Here is a 21628-nt window from a genome sequence, read left to right as displayed (position 1 = left end):
TTTGTCCAGTAACCTGATCAAATATTGAGACACCTCCCTGATATTCACAAATGGCCTCATATGACTAATTCCACTACACCTTTATGCAGATATAAGTGCGTAGATAATACCTACTAACAACAGTCCCTTCTAAGTTAGACTGACATATTTATCCTTGAACTAAGCCAACGGAAAATTTTTACTACATATCCATCTGTCCGTCACGTTTTTCCCCACCACTGAAGTGTGCGTCATGAATATTCAGTAGCAGTAATTGAAATCAATATTCATAGCAAATTCGTTGGTCAGTTCATATAAATAGTAAAAATCGCCAGATTCGTTAAATTTCCAAATAAATTTAAACTTGTTCATACAATTAACTAAAACGGACAAAATGACAGAAAGTTCAGGTATAGATATTTTTTAAATATAATTACTATTTATTTTTTTGTTGTTTCTTTTGTTTGTGTGTTGTTTTTTTTTTTATTATTTTTTTGGGGTTATTTTTTTTGGTTATTTTTTTTTTTGTTGTGGTGGTGATGGTGGTGGTTTGGGGAAAAAAGGGGGTTGCAAGGCGTGTTGTTAAAACTTTGAAGTAAATCATGGTTTCATCTTGGCAGTCATTTGACTCAGCGACGTAATAAAAATCAATAGTATGAAATTGGAAAAAAGAATGTGAAAAATTATAGTATTTAGCAAAACGGCTTACCCAGTAACTATAAAGATTGCTTCAGACTTATTCTTACAAATAAAACATCAACAAATTGAATTCTAATGTAGCCTAGCACTCGTATTATATAATGGTTCCAGATGTTTCAGAATCATCTGATAGAAATTTTGCTATTATTGATTAAAAAATTTGAGCATGCGCGGCAGTGGCTATTTTCACAAAATAAAAACATTTAAAGAGCTTATTTATACCGTGAACTGTTCATGACATTCGAGTATCGTAAGACTTTATTGTGTGAAAATAGTCAAAGAGCGTATATATATTTAATATGAACTTGTTTCGTAAGTTAAATTTTCATAATTTTACTATATATTTGAAATAAAACTACTGGTTAATGAAAGAATTGATTCGGTCGTTCGTTAACTGAAACGTATTTCACAGCACATATCTTATTTCTTTTTTCATCAACACACTGTTTAAATCTGATGAAAGAAAAAGCTATGTGATTATGTGAAATTATCTCTTTCATCAAATTGGTTTATCGTTTTAATGAGATAAACTGTTTTAATCTCAGACCCTTATTTATAGAGCTGGGACTAAACGTATAGTATTAGTCCTTAACACGTACCCTGGGGAGGGCCAATTTCCCCTGGATTTGTTTTCACCTCAGGGTCACTTTCAATAAGTCTTTAAAACTTTTATTTTAATTCACAGCCGATAACAGCTTCATATGTGTACTGTAAGGTTCTAACACTAAATTGCTTTACATGTGACAAAAGTTTTGAATGCCTGCAAACCAGCGTTTAAAACTACAATCTTGGTCGATTTGGGCAAATTTTGCGAAACTTTATCGCAAGAAAAGGAAGACATTCTTAAACTAATTAAATTAGAGGTCGAGTTTAAAAAAAAATCACGTTGGTAAAAATTTAAAAAGACAAGTAAAATTTGCGATATTTTAATCAAAATTGCTATCAACAACAATGTCTAACGCTGGATAACAATATGATTTAATAGATACGCGTAAAGTGATTGTAAAATATTGAATATGTAGTATCAAGGATTTTACAGTCGGAAAAATCCTTGGAATATTTTAGACTATTCAGTTTCAAAATTCTTATAAATTTCAATAGCTTTTTGACTTTGACTCTGCTAGAGATTGAAATTCTGGGGAAATTGGTCGGATACAAGTTAGAAATTATAGATCCTCTAAGAGGGGTTGGACAGGGATAAGGGAACCTCGGAATGAGGGGTAAATGGGGCGGAAAACGGGGGAAGAGGGAAGGGGAGTAAAACATATGGACATATTGGAACGTCTGGGAGTAAGGGGAGACTGGGGAATTCGTAGTAGGGGGAGGGAAATGGGATTCAGTAACCCCTATTCACACCATCTTCTAGAGTGCTATGCCTTATATAAATTAGTTACTCCCTTATTTAAGGTTTTTATTAACTTATTATGTATTCTGAAATGATGACGAGAACAGGGAAACCGAATAATGACGTACAACATAACTTAGGAAAGTAACTGCGCCGTCTCTTTTTTAGTACTCGTACACTATAAAAGGTCAATAACTGAGGACTTTTATCATACAGTTTATTCAGTGTTATGGAAATATGTGGTGAATAAAGTATGCTGAATGTATGGGTTATGTAGAAATCTAAAGTCTAGGCTATACCATATATTGACCTTTCTATTGACTTCAATAAGTCACTTTCACTATATTAAGGCTAAGGTAATCTATGATGAATTTATCGGGGACAAATTTTCGGTCAAATTTGGTCAAAGAAAATTTTCCCGATGAAGAAGTTATATGTGTGGATTGTCGAAAAGATCAAATTTAATGAGATTTCATTGTACTTAAAATTTAAACGTCAGTCATTTAAAAAAAATTACAATTATTACAAGTCATGTCTCGCCTTAGTAAGCAAAAAATATAAATAAAGGGGGTGGGGGTGGTAGTGAATAATATTTAAGAATTAGTTTTATCTTGCTTAATATGCTAAAACTTTAATGGGCTAACTGTGTAACACATTCAAACCAAAATAAATATTTTCTAAATTTGTTTTTTAATTTATATAATTTCAGCACTATCAAGATAGATTCAGGTTTTGGTCATACAGAGATTTCATCAATTGTCCCAAGCTATTATTCAATCATGTATTTAATAAAAACTGTAATATTTTAAAGGAACAAAATAAGCTATTTAAATGTTTGCATATTTTGTTTGTGTGAAATATAAATTAGCTATTGAATAAAAATGTTCCCATATAAAGAAACTACTTGATAGTCTTCAATAAGGGACTAATTATACTGTACATGGAAAATAAATTAGAATTTTTAGTATACTTGAAATCTTAAGTTCAAGGCTAGTGTATGTCCATACACTTTGACCAAGATCACTCCAACCATATATAATCATTCCTTTATCCTATTTATAAATCAAACAGTTAGGTGTCCTAGTTTCAATACACAAAAGTTTGTCCCAGTTAAAATAATTTTGATTAGTTTGCAGTTTTCGCTTTAATACAAAATTTAGGAGTATGTATGGGGTAAGAAAGTACTCTGTGACATCAATTCTGGAAACAATTATTAGTGAAAGATTGAAAAAATATGATTTTTTTTAAAACTCTGGTGTGATCTGTCCAGTCTATAGGAAAGGAGTAAACAATCACATCCAATAAATGTAACAAAATGTTTAGTTTTGATTAATTTTGATTATTTTCAAGACTCTCAATAATTATTATAGAAGAAAAAATATGAAACTCTTGTCATATATGCAGTAAGACAAATACCAATAAAAATTATATTTTTTCAAATTCAAAAAATTTTGCAATTTAACATCACAGTTTCCTGTGATGTTTGTATCTCTTGGAAATTCTTAATAAACTTGTGAATGATAATCATCTACACAGATGTTTGCATAACAAAGATTTGTTAAAAATTCCTGGATTGATAATGATGTTGATTAATGTCACAACTTCTAGTTTGAACCCTGTCCCATTTAAATATAAACATGGAAATCAAAATTGTGTATTGACTGACAGTTATGCAAAATTATTATTATACCATCAATATTCAGTATCATGTTTATACAGTGACATAATCAAAATTTTACACATTTTATATCTGGTCATGGAAATGGTTTCTATAAAATTAAATCTGATTTGAAGTAAAATGTATAAGGTAGCATTAAATAGAACAAATTTGAGGACAGATCATCCATGATGACTATTTGTTCCTTATATTAATACTTTTAACACTTTTGGTGTTTTTTAACTGAGTACAATGGTGAATTTTAATAATCTAAGTGCATGAGTCATTGGGGCTAAATATTTCTAAATATAGAAAAAAGTGAAGTCATTGAAATCACAGTATAAATATCATGGATTGATTGGTGTTTAATGCCATTTTTAGCACTAGTGGCCAGTTTTTATTGGTGGAGGAAGCCAGAGTGCCTGCATAGAACCATAATGATTAAATAATAAGCTGTTCATTGATTTTTGGCAGGCAATCCTAGTCAATTTTGATTGGAGTTGAACACATCTGCCACGTGCCTGACACATGCCAGGTTCAAACTCACAACCTCAGTGTTAACAGGCTACTCTAGAAGAAATACTTATATTACTCTGCCATCAGGCACCTTGGATCCTTCAATACAAATGTATAACCTTATTAGGTTATAATGGTAAATGTAAGAAAATAAATAAATTTTATTAACAATACAAAAACCCAACATATTGTCATATAAATAAAACAGCTTTTGATATTTGAATAAAAGAAGATGGTTATATTTCAATGAGACAACAATCCAACAATAAAAATAACCAAAAGACATCCATATTTTTATATTTCTACTTTCAGCAAGAAATGCTATGACAAAATACTGGGAGGAGCATTCCCAGGATGCAACATTAGAGGAAATGATGCTGGATTCCTCAGCCAGAGATCTGTGTAAAGATGAAGAACCAGAAATTCTTTCATATTTACCAAATTTAAAAAGTAAAGATGTAGTGGAACTGGGGGCTGGCATTGGGTGTGTATATTTCAATAAATGTCAGGACAGATGTTTATGATTCCATAATAAGAAAGGTTTTGAAGTTAGAATTTTATTCTGAGGCTGACATGGCAAAGAGTTTCAGATAAATGGACTAATTCAAACCCAAGATTTTTTTTTTTTAATTAACTTATATTTTTCAGACTTTTAGGGCACTTAAGTTATATGATTTAATTATTTCATGAAGATAACCTTAAGCAAAAAATTAATCAAATCCTATAGTTTTTAACCTAGAATTCTGAAACTTCAACCTATTGAAGTTGTGCACTTCCCATTGAGGAGTTGTTTAAACTTTTTTCCTATTTTTTTCATTTTATATTACCATATGTTTGGTTTTTTTTATAGACAATTCTCAGTCTTTTCGGAATTTTTATGCCCCTGCCGTAGTTTTACCCTTATCCATCTGTATGTCCATCTGTAAGTCCCTAAATTGGTTTCTGTTCTCTAACTTTAGTTTGACTCAACCAAATGTTTTTAAAACTTATACACAATGCTTATTACCACAGAACACAGATCAAGTTTGAATTTTGGTGACATCACTTTTACCTTTCTAGAGTTATGCCCCTTTACAAAAGGAAAAATTTCTGAGTTTTTAATTTCTATTCTCTAACTTGAGTTTGCCTCAATCAAATGTTATATATCTTATACACAATGCTTATTACCACAAAACACAGATGAAATTTGACTTTTGGTGGCATGAATTTTAACATTTTAGAGTTATGCCCCTTTACAAATGGAAAATTGCTGAATTTTTTGCTTCCGTTCTCTAACTTAGTTTGCCTCAACCAAATGTAATGAAACTTATACACAATACTTATTACCACAAAACTCAGATCAAGTACAAATTTGGGTAGCGTCACTTTTACTGTTCTTGAGTTATGTCCCTTTATAACGTTACATTGTATATGCAAGCGGGAGCATCATCTGCCACATTCCCAATTCATTTGTCTAAATCTAAAGCTAATGCCCCTTTAAAGGGATTAGTTATCAAACTTACTTATTTCAATTTTGTAATGTGGTTATAAATTGAATGGATTCTCTTATAACCACAACTCTTTCTAAACTGCTAGACGGGTGTTGATGAAACTTTTCATGAGGATGTGCATACAGGAATATAATCCTGGTCCAACATGTAAAAGGGAGATAATTGAACTTACTTACTTCAGTATTGCAATATTTTTTAAATGGTCTGTGGTAAGCAAAACTCCTAAGCAGCAAGACAGATATTGATGAAACTTATACAGTTATAGAACACCTGAGAATGTGCATTTAACTTACTTTCTTCAATATTGCAATGTGTGATAAAGGTCTCTTGTTAGCGTAACTCCTCCTAAGAGATACATAGACTAGCTAGAATTTAGAAAGGACTGAAATTAATATTGAAAGGTTTTTGATGTCTTTTTGTCTTTTTGTTATGTTAGGTTGCTGTTTCATTGACATATACCCCACATCTCCTTTCTATCATTGGTATTTATAAGTAATAGCAACAAATCCTTAAATACATAATGAAATTTCTTATCTTAAAACTTTTAGGAGATACTCAGCAATATTTGCTGAGAAGAGTAAATCAGTTATAGCTGTTGACTTTATGCAGAAATTTCTCAATAAAAACATGGAAAACAACTGTAAATTTAACAACATAGATTACATGTGTTCTGATGTCACAAAACTACAACTTCTGGAGCAAAGGTATGTATAACAATAACAGCAGGTATATGTAACAATAACATCAGGTATATATACCAATAACAGCAGGTATATATAACAATAACAGCAGGTATATGTAACAATAACAGCAGGTATATATAACAATAACAGCAGGTGTATATAACAATAACAGCAGGTATATTTAAGGAATGACTGTAATATTTTTTCTGTCTATGAAAAAATAACACTAAAATAAAAAATGTGGTGCACACTGAAAAGCCCTGTGTAGCGAGTTATTTAAAAGTGTGCACCCCATTTTGGAGGTCATTTCGAATAGACAGAAAAAATATTACAGCCATTCCTAATAATTTGATTCTAAATTCCATTTTTAAGGAGTAAATCATAAAAAATGATGGCGTCAAGGTTACAAAACAAAATTATGTCTATGAGCTGATAGACAAAATACTTTCAGCCAATCAGAAGACGTGTTACATCCAAAATTAAATTATATAACAATAACAGCAGTTCATTGGGAAGTAACTTTTACAACATTGTCATTATAATTGTAGGTAACTCTCTGATTGATTGATTGTTGGTTGCTTAACGTCCAGTGGCAAATATTTCATGCATGTTCAGGACGAGAACAAGTTAACAATAAATACAATAGGTAGGTCCTGTAATAGAGGGCGTCCAGGATGAAGGTCGGAGAAATTTGGACTGCCACGGGAAAATGAGGGTATATTGGATGAGGACAGAAATTTAGCCTTGCAACAGGCCACCTACGGATCCCTCAAAGAGTTGTTGCAAGGGTTCTTAACGTGCAAAGAACGTGGCACTCTCTTCACACGAGGCATCAGATTTAACATCCCCATTCTGACCGGACGTGACTGCGAACTTGTACATCCCACACAGCCAAACGGACGCCCCCCCTTTAGCGAAGGTTTTACCGCCGGTCGAAGGAAGACCAATGGTGACCATATTTCTATTCCCCAGTCACCCTTGGGGGAGGTAACTCTCTGTATTTCATTACAACTTTGAATAGCCAATTAGAATTTAAGATAAAAGAGAAGCGAATTAGAAACAAGAGGGATGTTCAAACTCATAAGTCGAAAACAAACTGAGAATGCCATGGCAAACAAATAACGACAAAAAAATAAACAACAGTACAAAAAACACAACATAGAAAACTAAAAAATAAAATATAATTTTAATTGATAATACTGATAATATTTTCAGTACTGATCTGGTGTTTTCTAACTGGCTTCTGATGTATTTGGAAGATGAAGAGATACAAGACCTATTAAGAAAATCACTGACCTGGTTAAGAGAAGATGGTTATTTCTTCTGTAGAGAATCTTGTTTTCATCAATCAGGTACTATATATACTTTAGGAAACACATAGAATTCTTTTTTGTTTTACATGTTAAAAAAGTTTTAAAAGGTCATCATAGAGAAATAATTTTTATAATGTTACTTGAATTATTCAAGCCCTCACAGTCTCAGATTCTTTCGCCTTTAATGGAGGAATCATAGTAAGAGAATTATAACAACTTGATAATTCAGGAAATTTATTTACAATTTTAATCAAATACAAGGGTTATTTCCCTTTCCTTATTAACAATTCTTTCTCAATATTAGAAAAATACATAGTAGTATATATATATAGAGAGAGGTACGATAAATTGTAAGTAATGATATTATGCTTGATTCTAAAAATGCTTGTGTTACAAATTGTTACAAATTGTTTAAATTTCGTTGTGTTAAAAAAAAAACAAGCCTTGTGAATTGTTAATTTAATCAAATACAAATGGATTTAATAAAAAATAAGTTGACCTTTTTGATCTAAATTACAGGTGACAAACCAAGAGATCAAAACCCAACAAATTATCGTGATCCAGCTTTATATGAAGCCATCTTTAATTCAGTCACAATGCCATCAGAAGAAGAAGGGAAGGTGTATGGGCTTGATTTGGTCTTCAGGAAACCTCTTACTAGTTATGTAAAAGTGAGTATATCAAGGGGGAAATAATCTGGTCTGCATGAAACCTCTTATTTGTTATGTTAAAGTGAGTATCCAGGAATAAACTGTCTGCAAGGCTGAATATAATTAATCACTAATCGCTAATTGCTAACTGAATAAGTTAACTTTAATCTAGTGTCCAAAATCTTTATTAGCATCAATACTTTTCTTAAGGGAAAGATAATTCAAAGACATAAACATTTTGTTTAGAAGATTTTCAGAACTGGGAAAGGAGTAAAAAATTGGTTAAAAAGTGGAAATTTGGCGGAGTATTTTGTATGCTAACTTGCATGATGGGAGAAATATATACACCTGTGTCATTCCCCTCAGGTTGTTTTATCTTTTAGAGTGTCAATGTAAGGTTCTGAGGTAATGTTAAAGCATTATCCAGCAAAGGAACAACTGAGTTATCCTGAAAAGCATAGTATGGACAATCTTACAAAATACTCTTTTGGCCAAAAGTTTCTAATTTTTAGGTCCAACATGGAATAAACTGTTGCAAGATTTTTCTAATATGCTGATAAATCTAAATTATATCATTTTCAAGGGAAATTTACCCTCTTTCTATGCATTGCGGACACTTGTCCATTATGAAAGACAGCATAGAAAACAATAGATGTCTGATTTGTTTAATTTCTGTTGTTGGGTTTCTGTGTTATTGATGTTTACTCTATGTCTACTTTTATTACAGCACAAAAAGAACAATAACCAGGTAGTATGGTTAGTACAGAAAGTTAAACGACAAGAAGATACACACGGCTTTGTCACATTCAGAGAATTTCTAGATAATCAACAATACTCTATGAATGGCGTGTTAAGATATGAAAGAATTTTTGGACATACTTATATAAGTACTGGTGGATATGAAACAACAAAGGTTAGAATATGTTTAATATAGAAAAAGTTGAAGTTTTACAAATATCTTTTGTTCTATGAATTTATAAATGTATCCACAGAAGACTGACCTATAGTTGCTTACATCCATGTCATATGGTCTCTGGTTGATAGTGGTCTCATTGACAATTATACCACAAATTTTATTTTGAAACCATAAAAAGTAACTTTAAGGTCAAGTTACAGTAAATGGGCTATGTCTCAGATTTTCTTTAAATTTTGCATACTACTTTGGCTCGTTGAACTTTAACTGAAAATCGAAAAAATAATGCATTTATCTCTTTTAATTTCTGAAATATTAGTGATTAAATTCTTTCAAAAAAGGTGAACATTTGTATAGAAAGCACATAAAATTGTTAAAAAAAGTTCTAAAATTTGTCTTAAAATCATCAAATTTCCAATTTTTAATACATAGATTTTCCAAAAAACTATATGTTGTTGGTACACAAATTTCCGTTTTAATCATGTAAAATAATAGTAGGGTCACCAACTTCGTTTTAACAGTATTCATCATTCAAAGTGTTGTACTAGGTGAAAAAAATACCACATAATGTCAAAATAAAGGTACAAATGTAATAGCATCGCATTGTAGACAGTAAAATGTCGATATTTGACATTTTTCACTACCAATGAAGTCGGTGACCATGTGATTATTTATGTCATTAAAACGGAATTTTATGTATCAACAAAAGAAAAATCTATGTGTTCGAAATTGGAGATTTGATGATTTGATGATTTTAACAATTATATGAACGTTTTTTGCTGATTTTGTGCTTTCTATACAAATGTTCACCTATTTTGAAAGAATTCAATCAGTAATATTTCAGAAAATAAAAGAAATAAAGGCATTATTTTTTTCAATTTTCAGATATAATTCAACGAGCTAAAGTTGTATGCAAAATTTTACCAAAATCTGTGACACTAGCCTATTTACTGTTACTTGACCTTAATCAGCAATACAAGATCTACAATATAGCCCCATGATCAAAATTGTCCATTGACTGCTTATTGGAGTTATTGCCCTTTTAAAACTATTTTTATGGAGAATTATTTTTTATAAACATATTTTGCAAAGTTTTTTTTTCAAATGTTGAAAATAAGCTTTATCTAATGAAATAAAAACTTCAATAGAAATTGTTACAGCAACTTTTTTTGTAAATCATCATGTTTTAAATAATAATGCATGGCAAGAAAATTATTTCATCAAGGAAATTTATATCTAACATCCCGATAAGTACTTTTTTAACATTGGATTCAACTTTGATGAAGTCAATGATGCAGATTTTTGAATGGCAAAACTTTCAACTGGATATCACATGAGGGCTTCAAAAGGTGTCTTTATGGAGGAGAGGGGACACATTAAAAGTCCTCATTATGGAGGAAAGGGTAAAATAACTTTAATATTGCATTTCATTTTGATTCAAGGATCTTCACTTAAGGTGAACATTACCTAATTGGGCTGTATTTCAGGTTTTTATAAGATTTTTGTACATTAAGGATCACACACAGGAACTCATTGAAGTTCTTCTGAGAATAAACAAAATTATGTATCTAAACATACCTCCAGAGAAGAAATGTATAGAACGCACATGAAAAAGTCATAAAAAGGAATTGTTTTCACTTTAACTTTTCGATTTTGTTTAGAAATAATATGTTTTTGTGGCAAGCCCCCAAATGGTACCTACTCATTTTTCAACTGACCAGTTACAAGGATTTGGTTGAAATGCATTAGTATTTGTCAAGAAGAAATAGCATTTTTTTTTTAAGGACTTATGGGGATTTTTCTAATTGTATCTTACTACGGCAGCTTTAACTTTTTATCTTGACCCATCTTAATAGTCAGAATTAGTAATTTGCATTATATTATTTCAGGAATTTGTATCTAGACTAAATCTTAAACCTGGACAGAAAGTTTTAGATGTTGGATGTGGGATTGGTGGTAGTGCATTCTATATGGCTAAAGATTTTGGTGTAAAAGTAGTTGGAATAGATCTGTCTTCAAACATGATTAACTTGGCTTTGAAAAGACGAGAGGAGGTTGGAGTTTCTGTTGAGGTAGTGTATTTGAAAACTGCGTTTTCCTACTTAATGTCATATTAAGGAAAAAACTATGATTGCTATATATATATATACTTATGCCAATGTGGATTAGCACACACACAATTAACTGTCTCAGGGAATAAGTCGTTCTGAAAACTAATTTCGTTTGTTTTGCTTGCTGCTTATTTTTTCAAAGCTGCTGAATTAAGGGATAACTATAACAGTTTTTTATGTACCGGCTATTTAAATGTATTTCTTTATTATTTATCTTGCCAAAATTGTAAATGCAGTGTGGAACACGGGTAAATATTTTTTATAAATCTCCTTATAAGAGTAAGCAAAAGAAATAATCTTCAGATATCACATTACTTTAAATACTGTTGAATTTTGAATTGTCTCCCTTTCTGCAACTTTTAAATGTAAGACTTTTTCATAATTCTTCATCGACAAAAGAATCATACAGGAATAAACTATGAATAGAAATTAACTCCCTTTAAACAAATTTGTTTTTGTCTAAAGCAAGATTTGGGATGAATTAACAATTAACAAAAAAAGTTTGAAGTTATATGAATACTTTATCAAGACTGTAGTTTTCTTTTTATATCTTAAAAATGTAATTATAAAGAAAAGATAAAATAAAGAGTTTTTTGTCTTTAGTAACAGCTGTTCCAATAAAACATTTGTCAAGAAATCATTAGTGATCAGTTATGATGGGAAAATTCAATTTTATACTTTCACATCACTGCTGCTTTGTTGCAGTTGCTGATTTGATTTTAAAAAGTATTAATAATGACAGTTCAGGATATTTTTAATCTCAAAGTTAGAATAATTTCGGATTTGACACTCAGCTAATTTCAATTAGACAACAAATTATTATCTGAAATTAAAGCTAATACTACGTATTATTGATATATATTTTTTTAATAGCAAGTGGAATTTGAAGTTGCAGATGCTACAAAGAGAGAATACCCACCCCATTCATTTGATGTTGTTTACAGCAGGGATACCATTTTACATATAAACGATAAACCAGGTCTATTCAAAAGACTCTATGTAAGTATTTCTATAAGTCGTGAATGTTTGCTTTTTGTGTTTTTAATTTTCCATCATGTTTCTGAGCTCCATCTGGCTTTTTCCAAGAATATGCATATGCCTAGAAATCCTATATTTATCAAAATTTTTTGAAAAACTCACATCTCAAATATACCTCTGGTATCTAAACATTTTGAAGTTCATTTTATTTTTGATATACTTTTCAAATATGAAAAATCCAGAGACCTCTTATTCTGCTAAAAGTGTAAATTTTTCAAATGCTTGTATCATGGGACCAATTGATGTATTAGTCCCAGTTGTATCTGATAAACAATCATACTGACATATCTTTAAAAGTTTATTTTTCTATAGGTGTGATATATAATCTTTCAAAAAAAGATTTCATTTAAAAAAAATGTTTTATTTTGACATTCAGATGCAATTAAAAAACTAAATCTTTAAAACTGAGTTATACAACAATGTCAACATTTAAAATTTGAAACCCATTTATAAAATCCAACCAAAATTTAATGCATAGACAATTACTATGAAAAGTGGAAGCAGTTAAATCTTTCTAAAAATCAACAGTTATCTCCCATTTCGTGCATTTTATAAAATTCTATTGTTTACAAAGTTATTTCAATGTATGACTAAAAAAATATGGACATTAGCTGTATACAAAAACTATTCTGTAAACAACAAAAAATCTTTGCACAACTACATATTAAATATTCTATCTTAAAATATCTTTGATTTATTTGAATAAGATATATGATCATAATAAACTGAGTACAAATTGGAGTTAAATGATGATCTTCACAACTGAATATATTTCTATCCATACTTTATCCAATTTCAGAAAGTGCTAAAACCTGGAGGAATTATTTTTATATCTGACTACTGTTGTAGTGAGGGTGAACACACTGAGGCTTTCAAGGCTTATGTCAAACAGCGAGGATATAATCTCTTATCACCAAAATCGTATGGAAAGGTAATGCTGTCCTGTAATAATTCAGCACTTTTTGTTTTTTATATTAATTGATTGTTTTTTTTTGCTAACTGTCCCACAGCAGTTATTTCATGCATTTTCAAAACTGACATATGTGTTGTCTACAGGGATTTCTGTTTGTCATTAAAAATACAATGTAAGAAAAAAAAGAGAAATAACTTAAGATTACAGACCAATTCTGATTGATGCTTTTTTGAAGTCATAAGGTCAATGGGGTATAAATTTAAGACATAGCCATAGTACAGTCCAGAATTGTGACATTTTCGTATGGAGAGATGGCCCAACAATTCTAGGAAACATTAAAAAGTGGAATGACCTCTACTTGATATAAAATGCACAAGGCGACAAGTGAGATTAAAAATTTTAGTTTTAATCACAGCTTACACAATTAAAAATTTAAAAAAGGTTCATTCAAATTCCATTGATTGTACAAGTTTAGCAGCGCACATCTGAATACATCGGTCAAAAGGTAATTTTGTTCATTAAAGTTCAACAATTAAAATATCTGAATGAAAAAACATGGACTGACAAGATGATGAATTGGATTAGAGTTAAAAAGTGCAAACTAATTTTGTTAGGTTACAATTTTTGTCAATATAACACTATCTTAAAACGTTACTATAAGAAGCTGCTGTTGTTAAACTATCTTACTCAATTTTTATTTTGAATGCTTTTTTTTAGGTATTAGAAGATGTTGGATTTACCCAAGTTAAAGCAGACGACAGTACAGATCTGTTCGTAGAATCACTGAAGAAAGAACTGGTCAAATTTGAAACAATAAAGGATGATTTTGTAAAGGTAAAACCAACGTTATATAAAAGTTACCTGGGGGAGGGGGAGAGGAGGGGTTATAAGAAAGGGATCTCATCCCCAATTCCAGAGAAAATAAATGCCAAATCCCAAGTTCCAATGAAAATAATGTGTCCGTTACCGCATCAAGATAGAATTCAATCCCAAATTCCTGAATTCCTGACGATTTAACTGGCTATTCCAGAATTCCTGCAAATATCAAGGCTCAATCCCAAATTCCAGGAAAAGGTACTTTCATCCCTCTAACTTTTCCATTTTGGACATAGACTATTTGTGTTGTCATCTGCATATATATGACTGTTATGGTTAATGAAGATTTGCCATGATTTTAATAATACTGATTCTTAACTGCTAATATTTTACTTTATTATCAAATTCAAAACATTGGTCACGTAAATTACTGAGTAAATTTAAATGTTCTAGTTTATTCACTTAAAACGTAGTCCAGCTTTTGTGTCGGTGATCGGTTATGCATGTTTGTTATCTTTTGCTATCACTGAGTCTTTAGCTATGCCTCCATTACCTTCAGGGGTGCAAGCTTCTGCGAAAAATTTCATGTAAACAATACTAGCCATATTTGAATGTTATTATACAAAAAATTATGACAAATTAGATACCAGTTGTTCACTTTTTTTTGTATTAAAACACTCACACAAGGCTCCAATCATCTGCAGGAAATCCACCTGCGAGTTTACCTTGTTCAAGGTATTCCGGGTGAAGTTTGACTTATAGTAGCAGCAAAACTATAAAAGTCACTGGGGGCCATTAGTCTCATCTTCTAAATATGGTGAACATTGGATGGAGAGTTGTCTCATTGGAACTCGTACCACATCTTCTTATATCTATTAAACCTACCACTGTTAAAACTTTCATGCTGCCAAACTTCTGTAATAAATGCAATTATTGAATTTTACAGGAATTTTCATTGGAAGATTATGAATACCTGGTACAAGGATGGAATGACAAGCTAGTGAGAACATCACAGGGTGACCAAAGATGGGGAGTTTTATATGGTGTTAAACCAACAAAAGGATCTCTGGACATTTAAACAGTGATGTTGATCTAAGTTATCATACTGTCTTCCATTATACTGTTGGAACAATGTAAATAGTTGACAAGGTTAATTTATTACTCCATGGATTGTCTTTCATTTATTATTTCGTTATTCATCGTGTTTTAAATCATTTTGTATTTTTGTCAATTAAAATTGAGATAAAATTCTGTAATTGAAAGATTGAATTGTTATTATTTTTGTTTTTTTTTTAAGTTTTGTTTGTTTGTTTGTTTTTATTCTGTTATTGGAAAGTTATTCAAAAGATATTCTTTCCAAGCCTGACAATCAAGAAGTGGTAGATTTGTAAATAAACTCAGCTTCTGTGATAAAAACTGAAAGATTTTGTTAACCTAAAATTGTTTAAACTAGTTGTCATAGAAACTTGATAAAACAAAGATTAATGTCTACCAAACTTACATAATTCAAACTATATGAGTTAAGTATAGGTTTTATCTATACCATTCAGTTGCAAATTAGCAGTTGTCTTCTGAACAAGACTTTACACATGGCATATAGACAGGCCATACATGTACAATTCAGAATATACCTAGTTTCAATGTAAAATATTTAGAAAACTGTGAAATTGAAAAATTTGGTTGATTATAAAGGGGTTTTGAAGTGGTGGTCTGACACCTTAATGCTATGTATTTTATATTAATTTGATCTCTCAAATGTTTTATATTCATTGCTTTCCAAACTTTTGGGTCTCAAGTTTACTTGATGACGGTTATTCCAGAAACATGTGTCCTTCACATGGGAATCATACTTGTTTTATTACATATATCATATGTTGACTTTTATAATTTCAAGAATTTAAAAGACAAAATGAATTCCTTGATGTTAGAATCCCAGTGCTGTCTCAAAATGACTCAGATGCAATATTTTCTTATTTTTCATTCTGCCTCGAAATATTATATTGAGTAATATTTGCCTTTTTTTGCTGTAAGTAAAATATAGAAAACAATTTCAGTCAATATTATTCATAATACTATCTACACATACTGACCTCTGCATAAAATATTTTAAGTACTATGTACTTACGGTAAAAATATCATTATATACTGTAAAAAAAGGTATTTTCTATTATGATTTGATCAGCAATTGTAAAATTAATGATAACTCAGCACTTTTGGTTTTAATTTTTTCAGATAAAGACCTATTTTTCTATACTGAAATGTTTGTGTATCTTGTGTTCTTATGAATTTATTTTCCAATAGTGATATCTGTTAAAAAGAGAGTATGTTTAATTAAGGGCATTTTCAGAGTTCTGGTACATATATATACATATCATTGCTATATACAAGGGACCAAAAAAAGTCAATATTGCTGTTAATCTATTTTTTATGTTTGTTTTCGTTTTGACATTTGAACTGCTTGTCTGGTATAAATTTACAAACTTTCAATTTGTAAATTATTACTGATAGAAAAATTTAGTTCAGAGTTGTGCAATTTATAATGTTATCGAAATTTGGTGCTGTGAATAATATGAATCTTCTGTATATGAGTAAATGTTATGTGTTGAATGATGAGAGAAATCAAGATTAATATATATAATTTTGAAAAATACACCAATTTTTATTTTTCATAAATATATCCATCGTTTGATTGAAAAATAATTTGGCAAAAATCATTCAAAAATTCTGTTATTGCAAATTATGCCTCCCCTTTTCAAAAATCCTGGATCTGCCCCTGATTGTTCAAATCATCAGCAATAGTTTGGATGAATTTAGAGCCATTGTCCAAAACATAATTATAAAGCAATACTATTGTACAGTTAATCTTCCATGTAAACTTATGTCTTTTTGGAAGACATGTTATTTCTTTAAAAATTCATGATATAACTGGTAATATTGGGTAAATTTTTTTTTTTTTGTGTATATATTTCTGTGACTACAAAGCCCCTATAGACTTAAGGAAAAAATGTAGGTACCAGTCCAAACTACACACAGGAAATTACCATTCATTCATTAAAATGTTAACTGATAGTCGAGAATTGTTGATAGTATGTGTTTATTTTTTTTTTAATTTTATGTATTTAATGTTTTATCAAAGGATTATATATGATATTGCTATTTACATTTTTACTGTTAACATGTAATTGTTTTAATCATATTTTTAAGACTGTCAAATATTCTTCAAATGTGAATGCTAATACTTATAAATTGTGAAATAATAGTCTAAACCCAACTTTAAGTTCATTATTCTCTTTTTTTAGCTCACCTGACCTGAAAGGTCAAGTGAGCTTTTCTCATCACTTTGCGTCCGTCGTCCGTCGTCCTGCGTCCGTCGTCCTGCGTCCGTCGTCCGTAAACTTTTTCAAAAATCTTCTCCTCTAAAACTACTGGGCCAAATTTGACCAAACTTGGCCACAATCATCATTGGGGTATCTAGTTTAAAAAATGTGTCCGATGACCCCGCTTACCAACCAAGATGGCCGCCATGGCTAAAAATAGAACATAGGGGTAAAATGTAGATTTTGGCTTATATCTCTGAAACCAAAGCATTTAGAGCAAATCTGACAGGGGTAAAATTGTTTATCAGGTCAAGATCTATCTGCCCTGAAATTTTCAGATGAATCGGACAACCCGTTGTTGGGTTGCTGCCCCTGAATTGGTAATTTTAAGGAAATTTTGCCGTTTTTGGTTATTATCTTGAATATTATTATAGATAGAGATAAACTGTAAACAGCAATAATGTTCAGCAAAGTATGATCTACAAATAAGTCAACATGACCAAAATTGTCAATTGACCCCTTAAGGAGTTATTGCCCTTTATAGTCAATTTTTAAACATTTTTCGTAAATTTTTGTAATCTTTTACAAAAATCTTCTCCTCTGAAACTACTAAGACAAATTTAACCAAAATTGTCCACAATCATCATTAGGGTATCTAGTTTAAAAAATGTGTCCGATGACCCTGCCCGCAAACCAAGATGGCCGACATGGCAAAAAAATAATACATAGGGTAAAATGCAGTTTTTGGCTCAAATCTCTGAAACCAAAGCATTTAGAGCAAATCTGATGGTATAAAATTGTTCATTAGGTCAAGATCTATCTGCCCTGAAATTTTCAGACCAATCAGGCAACATGTTGTTGGGTTGCTGCCCCTGAATTGGTAATTTTAAGAAAATTTTGCAGCTTTTGGTTATTATCTTGAATATTATTATAGATAGAGATAAACTGTAAACAGCAATAATGTACAGCAAAGTTAGATCTACAAATAAGTCAACATGACCAAAATTGTCAATTGACCCCTTAAGGAGTTATTGCCCTTTATAGTCAATTTTTTACAATTTTCATAAATTTTGTAAATTTTTGTAAATTTTTACAAAATATTTTCCACTGTAACTACTGGGCCAAGTTCATTATAGATAGAGATAATAGTAAGGAGCAAGAATGTTCAGTAAAGTAAGATCTACAAACACATCACCATCACCAAAACACAATTTTGTCATGAATCCATCTGTGTCCATTGTTTAATATGCACATAGACCAAGGTGAGCGACACAGGCTCTTTAGAGCCTCTAGTTTTTTTACCCCATCAATAACCTCTTTCAAGTTATTGCAGGTAGACAACTTAACATAAAATATTATGTTGCTTCGTCAGGCACTGTGAATATAGAAATTGTGACGCACATTTATTAATGCAAACTTTAAAATATATTGACTGAAGTGTGAATTTATCAATGGAAGTCAAATATATGCTTGATGAAACATACATATTTAAATAAGAAATGTGAACTTAGTCTCATTTTTGTGTTTATTCTGAATTTAAAGTTAAATTGTTTGTAACAATATTAAGATATTGTCTAGAATTTTTAGAACACAACTGTTGTGATTGTTTTTATACAATTTAGATTGTGAAAAGAAAAAAATATGTTTAAGAAGGATTGAAACTAAAATTGTTTATAAATGGTAAATGAGAAATAATTTTATCCCTTTCATAAAGCAAATGAATATATTGCATAAAATTAAGAAGTTGAATAAGGATCCTCTTGCATGTTAAGTGAAATAGGAAAAGATGTTGCACAAAAAAAACCCTTTACTACCCTTTTCAATATTTACCAAATTATTATCTTTTCTCATTGATGATTGCCATATTGACATTGTTATATATTTTATAAATGAACATAACTTGTTTTTGAGAATAAATATAATAAAAGTTAAATTTTATAATTTGTATTTCTTTAATAACAAGAGATCGCCTCAGTGGTAGCGTGTTTGCCTCAAGTGCGGGAGGTTGTGGGTTCAAACAAAGGACGGGTCAAACCAAAGACTTTAAAATTGGTATTTGCTGCTTCTCCGCTAAGCACGAGACTAAGAGCAAGGACTGGTCGTCTCGGAGTCAAAATAATGTGTCCAGATAAGGCGACACGTCTTTCTGCGGACTGTTACCTTGTGAACTAGCACATTATAAATCCGGCTCAGTGTGTCGGTCTTGTACAAAGCAGGGTTAATATATTCATATAACATTGTTCTCATCCTCAATATGTATAATAATTTGCCGCTGGACTTTAACCAGCCATCCATCATCATCATCTTAGCAAGAGTGCACACACTGAAATGTCTTGCCTGCTGTACTGACCATAATTGATTTAATGTTGAAAGTCTACAAAAATAAAAGGTTTTACTATAATTATCACATAAACTTAACATAATCCCTGATCGATGACAATAAGGTTAAGGTCAGATAAACTCTAGAAGAGACACATATACACCTTAAAATCATTCCATACACAAATATAGTTGACCTTTTGCTTATAATATAAAAGAAATAAACCAATCTGTGAGCACTTAACATTGACCAATGAACCATGAAAAGGCCAAGGTCAGATGATACATAGCAGATAGACATGTACATCATACAATCATTCCTTGCTTTAATTATAGTTAATCTATTGCTTATAGTAATTAAGAAACAGACTTAAGCAGGAAGATTTAACATTGACCAATAACCCATGAAAATGAGGTCAAGATCAAATTAAACCTGTCAAGTAGACATGTACATCTCACAATATTTCTATGCACCAAATATAGAACTTGACCTATTGCTCATAATATCTATAAAACAGACGTAACCAGGTAAACTAAATATTGACCAATGAAACATGAAAATGAGGTCAAGGTCAGATGAACCCTCCCAGACAGACACATAAACCTTACAATCATTCCATACTCCAATTATAGCTGATTTTTCAGCTATAGTGTGTGAAATTAGGACCAAACTACAGAAACTTAACATTGACCAATGAACCATGAAAATAAGGTCAAAGACAACTGATGTCTGCCACACAGACATGTACACCTTACAATTAATTCATACAAATAAAGTTGACCTATTGCTTACAGTATTTGAAAAAGAGACCAAAAAAAATACAACTTAACATTGACCATTGAACCATGAAAATGAGGTCAAGGTCAGATGAAACCTGACAGACTGACACGTACCCTTACAATCATTCCATACTCCACATACAATTGACCTACTGCTTATAGTGTTTGAGAAATAAACCTAATCATGTAACTTTAACCTTGACAATGAGGTCAGGTCTGCTGAACCCTGTCTGGTGAACATGTAAACGTTGCAAGGAACCCATATACCAAATATAGTTATCCTATTACTCATAATAAGTTAGAAATTCACATGACAAAGAATCTAAAACTTTTTCAAAGCAGTCACTGAACCATGAAATTTAGGGCAGGCAAGACAAAAATCTCTTTCAGCTCTCTTAGTTTAAAAGGCAGATGTGAGATTTTGTCGTCTACCATACGTAGATTGTTTCTGAAATATCTTAATTCACTGCAGAATAGAACAAAACTTAGTTTTAATCATTCTGAGGGTTTCTTGTTAGGTTTTTGCTTTTTTAAAGTGGATTCAAGGAAGTCGTGTTAGCGGTTATGAGTGCAGTCAAATAGCTTATTTATTTATTTTTACCAGCATCAGTGCTGAACCTTTTTTTTCAAAGTTTCTGTTGATCTACCATACTTTCTGAAAAAAAACTTACTGTTTAACATTTAATAAAAGAACAGAGTTCCAATGTCCCCTGCATTGCACATATTTTTTCTATCCAAGGATCAAGGGCAATAACTAATAAATAAACCTTTTTTTTTCGTTCTTTGAAACTGTTGATAAATATCTTTGAGAAAGGAATGCTTCAGAGCAAATTCAATGTGATTTCCAATAAAATTAATATTTCAAAGGGGCATAACTGGTTAAAAATATTTGATCAGCACTTATTTTCAAAAGTGTCAAAGAAATTGCTGATATAAACCTATGATATAAATTTCATAAAATTCTGGCAAGAATTGTACACTAAAGATGCAATTTTCCATATAATTAATATTTCCAAGGGCATAACTCTTTTAAAAATAATTGAGGTACAAAGATTTTCGAACTCATCTAAGACATTGACGATACAAACC

At 30.8% G+C, this 21628-nt stretch overlaps 1 protein-coding gene and 2 long non-coding RNA genes across 4 annotated transcripts in view; 1 reads left to right on the top strand and 2 right to left on the bottom strand.

Moving 5' to 3' along the window:
• LOC127703201 (uncharacterized) overlaps positions 1-813 on the bottom strand; it is a 41046-nt gene extending 40233 nt beyond the window's left edge. The window contains exon 1 of the long non-coding RNA XR_007982757.1: positions 689-813. This is a non-coding gene — a long non-coding RNA (uncharacterized LOC127703201). The remainder of the gene's footprint in view (positions 1-688) is intronic.
• On the top strand, positions 2-17094 carry LOC127703188 (uncharacterized). 2 transcript variants are annotated; one of them, XM_052207717.1, is made up of 11 exons: positions 2-389; positions 4509-4680; positions 6235-6390; positions 7585-7721; positions 8202-8353; positions 9060-9245; positions 11135-11317; positions 12230-12355; positions 13194-13325; positions 14025-14141; positions 15070-17094. In XM_052207717.1, exons 1-11 carry the CDS (start codon positions 374-376, stop codon positions 15199-15201), a joined length of 1509 nt encoding a protein of 502 aa, XP_052063677.1. In that variant the 5' UTR covers positions 2-373; the 3' UTR covers positions 15202-17094. The 2 variants fall into 2 exon arrangements, with proteins under 2 accessions (XP_052063677.1, XP_052063678.1); XM_052207718.1 differs by lacking the exon at positions 2-389 and adding an exon at positions 927-990.
• A 122-nt stretch (positions 17095-17216) lies between these two features.
• On the bottom strand, positions 17217-19367 carry LOC127703202 (uncharacterized). Its single transcript, XR_007982758.1, has 2 exons — positions 18743-19367; positions 17217-17427 (listed from the first exon to the last, which is right to left on the bottom strand). It is a non-coding gene; the product is annotated as an uncharacterized LOC127703202 (long non-coding RNA).
• Positions 19368-21628: the final 2261 nt, after the last annotated feature.

This window comes from Mytilus californianus, unplaced genomic scaffold (genome assembly GCF_021869535.1).
Source record: "Mytilus californianus isolate M0D057914Y unplaced genomic scaffold, xbMytCali1.0.p SCAF_5, whole genome shotgun sequence".
Classification (NCBI taxonomy): Eukaryota; Metazoa; Mollusca; class Bivalvia; order Mytilida; family Mytilidae; genus Mytilus; species Mytilus californianus.
The sequence above is the reverse complement of the archived record's forward strand: the minus strand, read 5'-3'. Positions and strand labels throughout refer to the sequence as shown.

Excerpts from the sequence above, each read along its gene's own strand:
- LOC127703188 (XM_052207717.1), top strand. Across the intron at positions 6,391-7,584 it reads CTACAACTTCTGGAGCAAAG|TACTGATCTGGTGTTTTCTA; the intron begins GTATGTATAACA and ends TAATATTTTCAG. Across the intron at positions 14,142-15,069 it reads TAAAGGATGATTTTGTAAAG|GAATTTTCATTGGAAGATTA; the intron begins GTAAAACCAACG and ends TGAATTTTACAG.